A 12,549-nucleotide genomic window follows, 5' to 3' on the forward strand; every position below is an offset into this window, starting at 1 on the left:
TTTATTCTTATTGCTGCTAAAAGAAAAAGAATTAATCTTTTTGCAGACACACACATTAAGTAACTAATGCCTGGCTTTGCACACTACCTTCCGCTGAATTCATACTGATTCATACAGCAACAACAACAAAAAACAACTGATTCATACAGCAACAACAACAAAAAACTAAAGCCCACTTTAGCGGTTTTGAAGAAGGAGAAGTTCAAACTTCTCTTAAGTTTTAGAAAAGGTATATCTAAGTGATACTTCATACCATATATTCCACATATTTCATGTAAGAACTTTTCACCATTGTATTTCAGACTGACCTTCCAAGCAAGCAACAGGATTCGTTACCTGCAACTCCACACTCTGCAGTTCCCAGCTGCACTCCAGTGAGTACTGTGGATATGCTTTTATACATTCCTATAGAGGTTACCTAGTAGCCAGGCCTAAGGGACAGGAATACCAGCACTGAACTGTTGCTGCTTCCAACTCTTCAAAACGGGAGCTAAAACAGCGGCCCCACCACCTCTAGTCAGTCATAAAAAAAGTTAATGCTCATCAGAGAAAAAGGAAAGATAAAAGTGGAGACAGTAATTCTCTACTATTAAAGGCAAATAGTAAGTTATTGTCACTGTTTTGCCCTGGAAGCGAAAATAAAATAGGAGAGACATCGTGATTAACACAGGTGTCTCAGGTCAGAAAAACCTCCTAATATTGTACCTGAGGTAGTGAACTACAAGGCTACAAACTTTCACTGGCTCACATGTCAAAAAGCAAAGCCCAACCTCAAATAACTAAGCAACAACTACTGAATAAGGTAAAGAGCAGAGCTTTTCAGAGAAAAAACTTCATGTTACTGTGTAGCCTGCATCTGACATCTAGTTACCATGGATATGTTTTAGAAAAACGGGCATTAGATCCATGGCCAGAGGCAGATTAGGATACAAGAAAGATAGAGCACAGTATAGATCTTGCGTTGTGATGCAAGTATTTCCAAAAGGCTTGCTGTTACAGATAAAGAATTGAAAAAAAATAAAAAATAAAATAAAATCTGTGAAGATAAAGCCCTTTGTAAGAACAAAGCAGCAGCCTGAGTAGACTATGAGAATCAGATTTGAGGCAGATTTTGAGAAAAAACAGATGGAACAAGTAGAGAAGTCTGTGCATCTTTGTCCAATAGTCAGTAAGAGTTAAAGAAATACAGGAAGATAGGAAGTTCTCTCCAACCTTGACTAAATCAGTTAGACTAAGAAAGTTCCTTTTAAATTAAACAATAACCAAAGTTAGGAAGACAATGCAAACACTGTCCTAGAGATTTTAAAATGTGAAGACAAACAAGTCAGGGGAAGGATTTCAAAATACAAATATAATCATCCAGGAAAATATGTGGCCATGACTACTTAAATAACAACTCCAGGATGTTGAATTTTCAGAAGCACAGTCCATAAAATCATATAGACAGTGACAGACAAGATTTTATTTCTTAATTTCACACCTCGCAGGAAAAGAGTTTTACATATCTACTAGCTGCAGATTATAATCTTTCTGCATCACTTGAGAAATGATTTTTTTTTTGGTTCTAATATTCTAGAAAATAGGTAATCTCAATTTTGATAGCTACTTGGAAGGTATTGATAATGAAGTATGACTGAACGATATTCATAGCTTTTTTTAGTATCAAATTGAAAAAACCTTACTTAATCAAAAAATGGTTGTGGTTCATCACATTTCAATATCTTTTAAGAAGGCTCTATTACATGCAGCAGATTTTTTTCCTAAGGAAGCAAAACTTTTTATTAGAGTCTGCATTTATTGACTTGTAGAGCATAAACTCATCTTTTAACATGTAGTGAAAAATCATACAATGGAAATGTCATTTGACACAGGTGATATTCTTTACCAGTATCTGAATTGTTCAAGCAAAACTTAAACACAATTTGTGAAATCTAAGCCTAGGACCTACTTCTGTATTTTTTTCCAGCATTCAAGGAGTAGTCATGGTAAGCAGAAAAGCACAGACTAGACCTGATGCTTTTGTTACTAAAGACACTGAGTTCCATTATTTCTTGTTCTATTGCTGGGCACTCCTGAGAAGAAATTGTCTCCTTCCACTTGACACCCACCCCTCAGATATTTATATATGTTAATAAGATTCCAAGTTATTCAAAGCTGTATTGAATTCATACTCTTTGTAAATAGTGTCTTAAAGTATGAACAATTATGACGATAGGAAGGAACCATACAACTGCAAAAAAAAGAAAGAAAACATCTTGCTTTAGGACAAGGGGTAATGATTTTAAACTAAAAGAGGGTAGATTCAGACTAGATATAAGAGGATATTTTTTGCATTGAGGGTGGTGAAGAACTTGAACAGGTTTCCCAGAGAGGTGGTAGGTGTCACTCAAAGTCCAGCTGGGCATGGCGACAAGCAACCTGATCTAGTTGAGGATGTCCCTGCTCACTGTACAAGGATTGGACCAGGTGACCTTTAAACGTTCCTTCCAACCCAAACTAGTGTAGTAAATAATCCAGAAAATTATGAGAAAATACACAAATAATCAATTGCCAACTTTCCATAGTAGTAACAACAATCATCACCATCATCGTCATAACACAAAGCTTTCAAAGGTTTCAGTCACATGATAGAAATCTATATTTTGAGTAGCCTGTAAATGATAGGTGACATGAGAGACAAAGAGGGGCACATGAGCAAAGCTGTAAGAGAAGAATATAAAGCCTATTTCTGCAGAAAAGTATCACAAACCTGTAAAAAAAGACCAAATCAAATATTTGAAGTCATGGAGTAAAGCTCAATATGGACTCTCCACATGAAAAGCAATTCAACTGGGAAAATGCTAAGTGTATAAAATAAATATTGAATTGAAATAGATAGGAAAATGTATGATACTTATAATCATTTTGTCTCTGAAATGACTGAAGTCCAAATATACTTCTTAATCTTACGGTTTTTAATTACTTTCTTATAAATCCATATTTACTCAGAGTGACCACTGTTACAGAGTCAAAATGGTTACTAATACTTGAACGTGTTATTTCACATTAGTCTCAGTGTGATTTTAAGAAAAAATGTAGTCTATTATTAATGAAGACTTTATCTTTCAATAAATCATAGAACCTTTAATTTTATTTTACATTCATGAACCATTTTTTTAAATGTTGATGACACAGCTTGATACTCTCAGCAACAGATTGTGTGCCTTTTGTCTGTTAGTTGAGTTGACATAAACCATATCTCCTGTTGACAGAAATGCTTGAAAATATTCATGGACTTCAGCATCCATCACAGCAAAACTCCACAGTTACGGAAAACACTGATAAAATCCCTTCCTGTACTTCAAAAACACCCTAACAGCAGCTATACCACAATACGAGGATAGAAAGAACAGACCGAAGACGTTCACACAGATTTCTCTGAGTTAAAACATTTATCATTCTTTTTTTGAAAGCAGCAGGTTAACTGAGGGACTGTGTAACACTGATCATCAGATTTTATTTTCTATAGTGGTTCTTCTGCTCTGTCAGTAAACATACAGCAACTTCTTGCACTAAGGCTACCACTTCATTATAAAAATGTACCTGGATAGAAGTCTGACCATCTGCAATCTGATGTCAGCTTTTTTCTTTTTTTTTTTTTAATACCTCAAACACGAAGGATTTGCATAAATTGATTTTTCGCCTGACCATGCCCACACTGTTCTTCAGCTTCCTTAAAAACAATCTTCTCTGTAACATACCTATATTTCCTTATTTGACAGAGAACCAGCCCTGATGATGTAAAAATAATTTACTAAGGCATCTAGCAATTTACGATAGCAGAGATTTGATAGGTATTTGCCAAAGACCAACCAATCTGATAATAAGAAAAAACAAGAAAAATTCCTTCCTAGTGCCAAAACAGCAATGGCCAGAATGAACATACCACAGTCTAATGTCAGGGGTAGGAAAGAGGGAACTGTTATTAAGGAGAGATTTTTAAAAGTCAGTTATGATTATTTGATTTTAAATCATATTGTTCACATGCTCCCCTCTCAATCACAATATACTAGGGAACAAAGACTTAGTCAGTTACAAAATTCACAGAAACATCACTGTGAGCCCAAAATTTATTTCCAAATCATATGGCAGTATTATGAAATAGAACATGCTTGATGTAACAAAGAATGGGAAAATTCAGTCTTTTATACTGGCAGACATTATGAAATGTCAGAGTTGTAGGAAAATGCTAAGAGAAATGTATTCAGTATAAATAATGTCAACATTAAAAAGAAATCAGTGTAAGCACTGGGCTAGAAGTTCATGCAACTTCCTTAATTTAAAATGTACTCATATAAGGCAAAAGTTGAAACATGGTTCAATAGTATAAGCCCCATTCTCTGTTATTAATGAAAGCTGGAGAGTAACTTTCCAAACCTAACACTTTTGAAGACATTTTATTTTGACATTTCATTATTAAAATCAGTAATTGATTCTAACATATTTTTTTCGCCCCACACAAAGCATACTTCCTCCCTGGAGGAGAGGCCATCACCTTTTAAATCGGGCATTTATTGATGTAAAATTTCTAAAAAAAAAAAAAAGGCGTTTGAATACTTGCCCATACCCAGACAGCTTAAGCAACATGTAGGAAAGCAGGAAAGGGCTTCAAAGTACCTTCCTGAATCAGAAATCCATTTGTAGAAAATAGTTATTATTGTAGACTTTATTGTATGTAGTCATGTTAATATGTTCCTTCTGTGCATTACCCACTTACACCCTGCTTTTCCACACGCCAAACAACATTTCACCTTGGGCACTTCAAAGACAGTAACCAGTTCTTTTTTAGAGAGTTGAAGAATTCTTCCAAGCTAAGAGGAGACACTTCCCTGTTTAAAGTAATTTGAACAGACATCATTGTAAATCAAACTAGGAAGAAAAATTTCCAAAACTGAGTCGCTTCAGAACAAGCCTATTCATTTGTACCAGCAGGGTGCTTCCGCTTGTGTGCACCTAGAATGACTGGCATTTAAGTATTTATGTGATATTCACCCTAGGACTTGACTAGGAGTAAAGCAGAAGCAGCCCACTCTACAAGATGTACAAGGTCAGTTCCACAGAACTTTGAAGCATCTAGAAATTTCTAAAGTATTATAAAGAAGAGAACCTGGGATTTTCCCTTTTTATGAACTACAAACATAAAGTTTACCTTATCATATAAACAAAGACTGACTGCAAAAGCTCAAACAAAGAAGTTGTTTTCAGTTGATATTGAGATAATATATTTACCAATATCCTCTTGAATTTCCCATATTTTATGCAATGCTAGCACATGCAGGTGAGATCCTGCTGTCTGTCACTTCTGGTTCTCTACTATGCTATACTTCACTTTTCAATAGGTGCCATAATTAGAATTGTCTGAGTGTATGTCACCAAAAACACTCTGACTTTGGTTTCCATCTACATTCCTCTGAAATTCACATTTAGTCAAGTATTCAGAAGACTCTTCCAAGAACTTGAAAACATCTTGAGTGTAAACTCAATCACAGAAAACACGTCATTGCTGTCCACAACTGTATGTAAATATGAGGTGACACAGACTTAGAAAAACAAAACTGCAATAAGTTCTCCAGCTCAGAACAGCACGTACTTTGGACAAAGGGATTTTACGAAGCTAAGACTATCTACATTCTCATACTAACAAAAGGTAAAATGCTACTCTTTTGATTTTCATAGAAAAACAATCATAGAACAATTCAGGTTGGAAAAGACCCTTGGGATCATCGAGTCCAACCATTAACCCTACACTACAAGTTCACCCCTAAACCATATCACCCAACACCCCATCTAAACGACACTTGAACACATCCAGGGACGGCGACTCAACCACCTCCTTAGGCAGCCTATTCCAGTTTCTGACCACTCTTTCTGTGAAGAATTTCTTCCTAACGCCCAGCCTAAACCTGCCCTGCTGCAACTTACAACCATTCCCCCCATACTATCGCCATCTGCAAGACCAGACTTGAGTGGTTTTAAGTCTTCTTTTATCATCTCCTTAAGCACATAAATCCATTACGGAATCCTACATTTTCCCAGTGGCAACTCTACTGTCAGAAACCATATTCTCTGTGGATGGTTGCCAGAAATCTAGCCCACACTCCAACTGCCTACTTTTTAATTATACGTCACATGCCTAGGTTCTTCCATATATACTACTAGCATCTCAGAAAGTAATAAAGCAAATGTTGAAACTCTAACCTTTAAATCATCAATAATTTCTTTAGGAGGTATAGCGATGGAAGTATTTATGCAAGATATGTCAGAGAAAGTAGCATACCCCAAATCGCTTACATTCTAAAATAATAGGAGATAAAAGAATAAGAGATATGAAAACTCACTTTGGTGCTGATATATAACCCTTGCAAACAAACTATATTAAAAAAACAGTAACCGTTGAATTAGTGCCTTATACACACTTGTTCTCATACCTGGACTTTCGCCTTGGTACTGCATTGTCCAAACTGGATTCTGTACTTTCCAAAACTAAACTTGCCTTCTAACATGAAAAAAAATGGTGTTTTCTTCCTCCCTTCCTTTTTATTTTATGATTATATCTATACGATTAATTCACTAAGAACCCTTTTCCCTACTTCCTGTCAGAAATCTGTACACAGCGGGTATCTGCCAGTTACCATACTGGTGGATGGAAGAAAGAGCTATCACTTGCTAAGACAATCACAGAACTTCTTAACCTTTATTTATGCACTGTTTAAAAGGATACTGCCTTAGAAATCCTGTGGCTATAAGCAATGAATACACTTCGTGCTTAAAAGGAGGAAACAGAACACACCGACAGATATAGAATCCCGATGTGTGCTCAAAGATTTCAAAAGCAAAATATTATCATAAGTAGTCATTTTCAGGAAAAATGAAGGAGGCCACTCCCAGCAGAATGTTCTGCAGTTTAAAAGGATTGCCAGCCTCGCTGAGAAACAGCCGAGAGAGGTCTCTCTGTACTGACAGACAATTAAGCACATTTACCTGCAAAGCACAATCATCCCACTTTTTTTTTTTAATTCCTTCAGTATACGAACATTGTAGGAATGCCAAAATAGTGTCTTCTGAGCCCTGCAGGCTTTATATTCTAAAGATCATTAACTTTTCTATGTTTAACATTAATTGACACGCACTGTAAGATGTGGAGAAACTGGTGGACAAGTGTGTGCAGAAGAGGGAAATAAAAGGTATAAAGCACATCATCAACCAGACCAATTCTTCCTATTTTACCATGATGATCAAGAGTACTGTAAATGAAAAACTGATTCTTTATTGAATTCACTAATTTACTTTTCCTCCTACATTTATAAACGCATGCAATCTGTACTCAAAGACAGCACAAGAGTTACATGTATGCTTACAGATTAGGTTGGCAGCCTTTTTTATCGGCTCATTGTCCTTTTTGAAATCTTTCATGTTAAAATGTAATATCATGGTTTTGATATTTATGGTATTTCTGCATTCCTGATCTCATCACAAAATTTGCTTTTGCCTTTTTTTTAATTTTCTCACATTCTAAACTTGATGGTTATCTCAGAACGGAAATTATCTAGTCCTGTTATTATCGTAAATATTTTTAAGCCTTTTTATGCAGAGGTTGAAAGAACAGGAAGACATATATGTCCCATAATTTTTAAGCAATCTAATTTAAAGCCTAGTTCTGGACTGCAGATATTCACTTTAGCAATTCTGTAGCTGGCAGGGATCACTATGATCATGCAAGATGACCAGGCCAAAGTTTTTCCCAAAACTAATTCTAGGCTGTGTGCTATTTCAAAAAGAATCTGGTCTTGATTAAGGGCTTGGGGGGGACAGACGTAGGACAACACATTTCTAATGGACCATTAACTATATTCACTAAAGAAACCACACAAACCAAACAAAAACTAACTACCAAAAACCCCCAAACAAAGCTCCATGCCTTAACTGAGTCCACATTCATGCAATCTGCAAAATAACGGAACCCAGTTTCAACCATTGGATCTTTTTAAACCTTTAGAAACCAGATTATAGAACCTGGTATTAGTAATTAACTAGAGACCAACTAATAACACCTTTAATCATGTCTTAAATAAGCTAAATAGACTGAGCTCCTGGAGTCTTTCAGTCCAGGGCACATTTTTCAACCTTTTGACAAGCCATGTGACTCTCCTCTGAACTCACTGCAAATTATTGACATCTCTACAACTAAACCCACCAAAATTAAGGAAAAACCTTAGAATTAGCTTAAAAATAAGAAGCTTTTCTTCCTATACCGAGAATCCTGTGTTTAAATATTCAGTGATCACACTTGTCTGTTTTCAACTCTGCATTTGGGCTGTAGTTTTGCCTAATAATTCAATAAAATAAAACATAACCTGGAAAAGGAACAACAGACGTTTTCTAAGGAAATAGTGTTGTGCAGACACTTGGCTGTAAACTTATCACTATCTACTGCCTGTACCCTCAGGCTAAGATTTAATTAAATTGTTATCACCCCTCTGCATTACAGAACTGAAGAAATGGGAAACAAAAAAAAAAGTGTATAGGCTTCTTCTCAGTAAGAGTAACATTTCCAGACATTGTCAGTCTCCAGGCCAAGACTATTGTGTCCATGTGTAAGAAAAATGTCAGCAACAAACCAGATTCCAGCAGTTGGAATACATTTAAATGATTAAAAAAAAAGTTTTTCTGCAGCTGCATAAAGTGATGATTATGGCTGGTTTGAATTAGACAAAGTGGAAACAGGAATCATCACAGAGCTCTATCTTCCCCATCTCTATGGGTAGTTCATGTTGTAGAGGCCAAAACAAGAGGCAACCAGCCCTTTGACTTTGGCCTTTAACTGTAATTAATCAGCACATAAAAATGTGCTCAATACATAGTGGTACTATATATCGTGAACTGAAGGCCCTTCAGTTTTATTGCTCTCACTAACTAAATACTCAGATTAGTTTGCTTCTCCAGAAAAACCTGATTGCCTGATCTCTACATCCCTTTGCAACCACACTTTTTTCTCCTTCTTGTTTTCCTCTTTAGCAATTCTGGAATGAATTAATTTATAGACAGGTTCAGTTAAATAAATATTAGCACTTGCACACCAAAAAAAAATTAGCTGGTAGCTTTAGAAGCTTTAAGTATTTTCCAAATCTCTTCAAAATAGCCTATATTAATCATTTCAGAACCTTTCAGAAACTCTCTAGGAAGAATTGTTTTTTTGTAATCTGTAGTTTAAGGCATTACTGTATGATTTTTAGCTTCTCAAGATTCTCAAATCTGAACCATAACTTCTAAGAGAAGCTGTCATATCAATTGTTTTTCTCACCAGCCCAACTTATCCGAATTAATTCTCCTTCCATTTGTGATTACACAATATCCTTGTATGAAATACCATAATTGCTAGCCTGGAATGTATTATGAGGAAAGGATTTAATATATTTTTAGCTGTCTTTTAGTATAGTTAAAACAAGGGGAACTAGATAACAAGATTAGGCAGCTCTCTACAGACTAGTGACAAATATACTGTAGACACTGTTTGGAAACTTTGAGTCTTTCTTCTTAATTCTTCTTTTATTACAGACTTGAAAAAAAAATAGATGGGTGCTACATAAGCATAGTAAAATGACAAAATTCTGCTGTCTGACCAAAGGGAAGTGGCAAAAGGAAAATGAGCAAGTGTGTACCCATGTCCAGTTTGCATTCCCAATTTTTAGACCTAAGTCCATCACTCCTAATATCTAATGTAGCTATTTGTTAGTGCTCAGTGCTATTCACCACCTATGACAGAGGAGTAGAAAATTTAATAAAGTTTATTCCTCTTAAATACTATCTGAAAACTCACAGCAGCTGTATATACAGTCATACACAGCTAGAATTATTCCCAGAACCTTAAGAGCATAAATCTAACAATGTATTCCCTCTTCCATCTACCCACCATGTATCTTTCAAAGACACTTCTAGCTCTCAACAGAGATGGAATGTAACTTGCAGATGACAATGTAAGATCTGTTCAACTGATTTGGAAATTCTGGAAAATATTTCCTAAGAATAAACATATTCTATAGCAGAATTCATGCAAGTCTAATATGCAAATCATTGACCATATTAAATTGCAAAATTGCCAGAGAAGAGGAGATTAAAAACACAGTCACAGTCTTCCACTGAAAATTCAGTTTAATCCTAAACTGGAAAACACACAATGATGAAATAAAATGAATCTTTTCTTACCCTTATTGTACATATTCGTTGGTACTTGGACATCACTCAGACTGATGTTCACAGGCAAGTTATTGAAGTGGTCATTTGGCACTAGAATGAACTCCTTCCCCAACTCCAGATAGTTTCCTTCTTCATCTCTCTCATTTATGAGCACAGCATTGAAGTATTCATACTGCAACAGAAACCCATATTCAGGATTCAGAAATCACATCAGCACAAAAACAGATTGCTTGAATATTTTAACATATCTACCAACCTAATGATTAACATTTACATTTACCTCTATTGAGAAGAGAAAGATATTTTTATCATGTCTCAGATTCTCTCTGTACTGCCAGTACAGGTACATTTCTGAAACCAGATTTAGCAATACGTCTCAAGAAAACTCCATATTACCTCAGATCTCTGGCTGCCCTGAAAAAACTCAGGACAGCCCAACAAATGACCTGAACATAAACAATGCATGCACTATTTTTAATACAAAGTTCTCTAGACTTAAATAACTCCCTGTATAATTATTCAGTGATGATCTCTCTGTTTAGCTTATTTCCACCAGTTCAAGAACTGCTATCAGTACTGAACTCAGCCCTTGACAAAATAAAAGTGTTTCTGCTTCACAGGAACGTTAACTAGAGCTGTTGTTGCTTACCTGACAGGGCTGACTAACATTTCCTAAAGAAAAATACGTGCTTTATGCTGAATTTCACAAATACACATCGTAGTAGGTTTTGTAAAATTATGCATACTTTCATATAGACACCTAAACTTTAGCAGTGACTTATTTTGAACAAGAAATTATTGTCTGACCATTACAGATTACTGAACAGTATTTGGCCTATTTTGTACAGAACTATACCAGATAAGCAAAAGCAATTTAGATAAAATTATTGATTTCTTTACGACCTAGTTTAAGCAGAAATTCTATCAAGCTTTGAAGGCACAAACAGTGAAGACTACTTTTTAACCTCTTAAATAACCTTAACCCTTGGCAACAGTTTGTGGTATGTTTCTTAATCAAAAGGGACTAAAGTTTAGTGTCTTTCAAGAATCTCACTGATTTAAATATGAGTCTCTGCCCTAACTATCCATATAAGAGTAACTCAATAATATTTAGAGAGAAAACTCAGTATTCATAAATCATATATCCCTATACAACCTGGAAAAGAATAAATATATTATTCATATTCATAGAATGGCCTAAGATGGAAGGGACCTTAGAGATCATTTTAATCCAGCCTCCCTGCCGCCAGGGACGCCACCTCTTGACTAGGTCAGGCAACACATGGGGACTGAACAGGAATCGAAACCGCAACCTTAGCGCTGTTAGCGCCACGCTCAGCTGACTGAGCTAACAAAGCTAAAACAGATCAGCAAGTACAAAACTCGGTGTGAGAACTCTTTCTACTAAACAAGGAGTTAAAAATCTTACAATCTACACGCTTTCATTGAAAGTCTTGATAATTTAACCAGTATCTTAAATGGAGGTTTACATGAACAGCCATATTCTGCTCTTTTAGCTTTCAGTTTTTCAAAATGGCCAGTCTGTAGTTCAGACTTTAGATGACAGCAGAATTCAAAAAATGTTGCTGTGTATCAGCCAAATTTTGGGGACATTCTGTGTATGACAGAAATATTCAGATCCAGTGTTCCACATTAATCACATATAACAAAGACTGAGACACATCACTATTTGAAAATCAATTTAATGGAAATTAATATGACGTGATTAAACATTTGACCTTAAAATTATTTTACTTTAATTGGTTTATACTGAGATGAGCCAAATAATCACTGCCTATATCTCATAAACATATACAGTTGTTGAATCCTAAAGTTCAAAAAAAACCCTATCCTGTTGGGTTTTTGGTTTTGTTTTTCCCCTCAGGAGCCACACGTAATAAAAACAGTAGAGACATAATTTGTGTAAAGTTATAGTTTAATTAATCAGTTAATTCCAGAAGTTACTAGAATGACTCAACGCCCCCACAGATGCTACCCTTCTCTATACCATCTGGGGGATTGTCACTGTTAGATTTGATTCTTCTCTTACCAAAACCAAAAGCATGAAGAAACGTGATCATTTCCATGAAACACCACTTCTCATCCTATTTGGGAGAAACCTTCTCCATCTCTGCTTATTATCCAGGTTTATCACAGACCATTAACTGCCCTGCATGCCTGTCGCCCACATGTGACAGCAGCTTTTTCAGTTTACCCTTCCTGCAAAAGCCAGAGACAGTTGGCAGAAGACTTGAAAATACTTCTCAGAAAGAAAAAGAATATTCCTTCCAACATTAAGCCATGTACTAATGACTG

General features: G+C 35.6%; 1 protein-coding gene across 1 annotated transcript in view; it reads right to left on the bottom strand.

The window, feature by feature from the left end:
• Positions 1–12,549, bottom strand: part of LOC104270880 (voltage-dependent calcium channel subunit alpha-2/delta-3-like) — a gene marked incomplete at its 3' end in the record, with an annotated part of 95,636 nt that overhangs the window by 26,060 nt on the left and 57,027 nt on the right. Inside the window, exon 3 of the mRNA XM_009865378.1 lies at positions 10,243–10,405. Within this exon, the coding sequence (XP_009863680.1) occupies positions 10,243–10,405 (163 nt within the window). The remainder of the gene's footprint in view (positions 1–10,242; positions 10,406–12,549) is intronic.

The sequence above is a fragment of the Apaloderma vittatum genome, unplaced genomic scaffold (genome assembly GCF_000703405.1).
Source record: "Apaloderma vittatum isolate BGI_N311 unplaced genomic scaffold, ASM70340v1 scaffold13232, whole genome shotgun sequence".
Lineage (NCBI taxonomy): Eukaryota > Metazoa > Chordata > Aves > Trogoniformes > Trogonidae > Apaloderma > Apaloderma vittatum.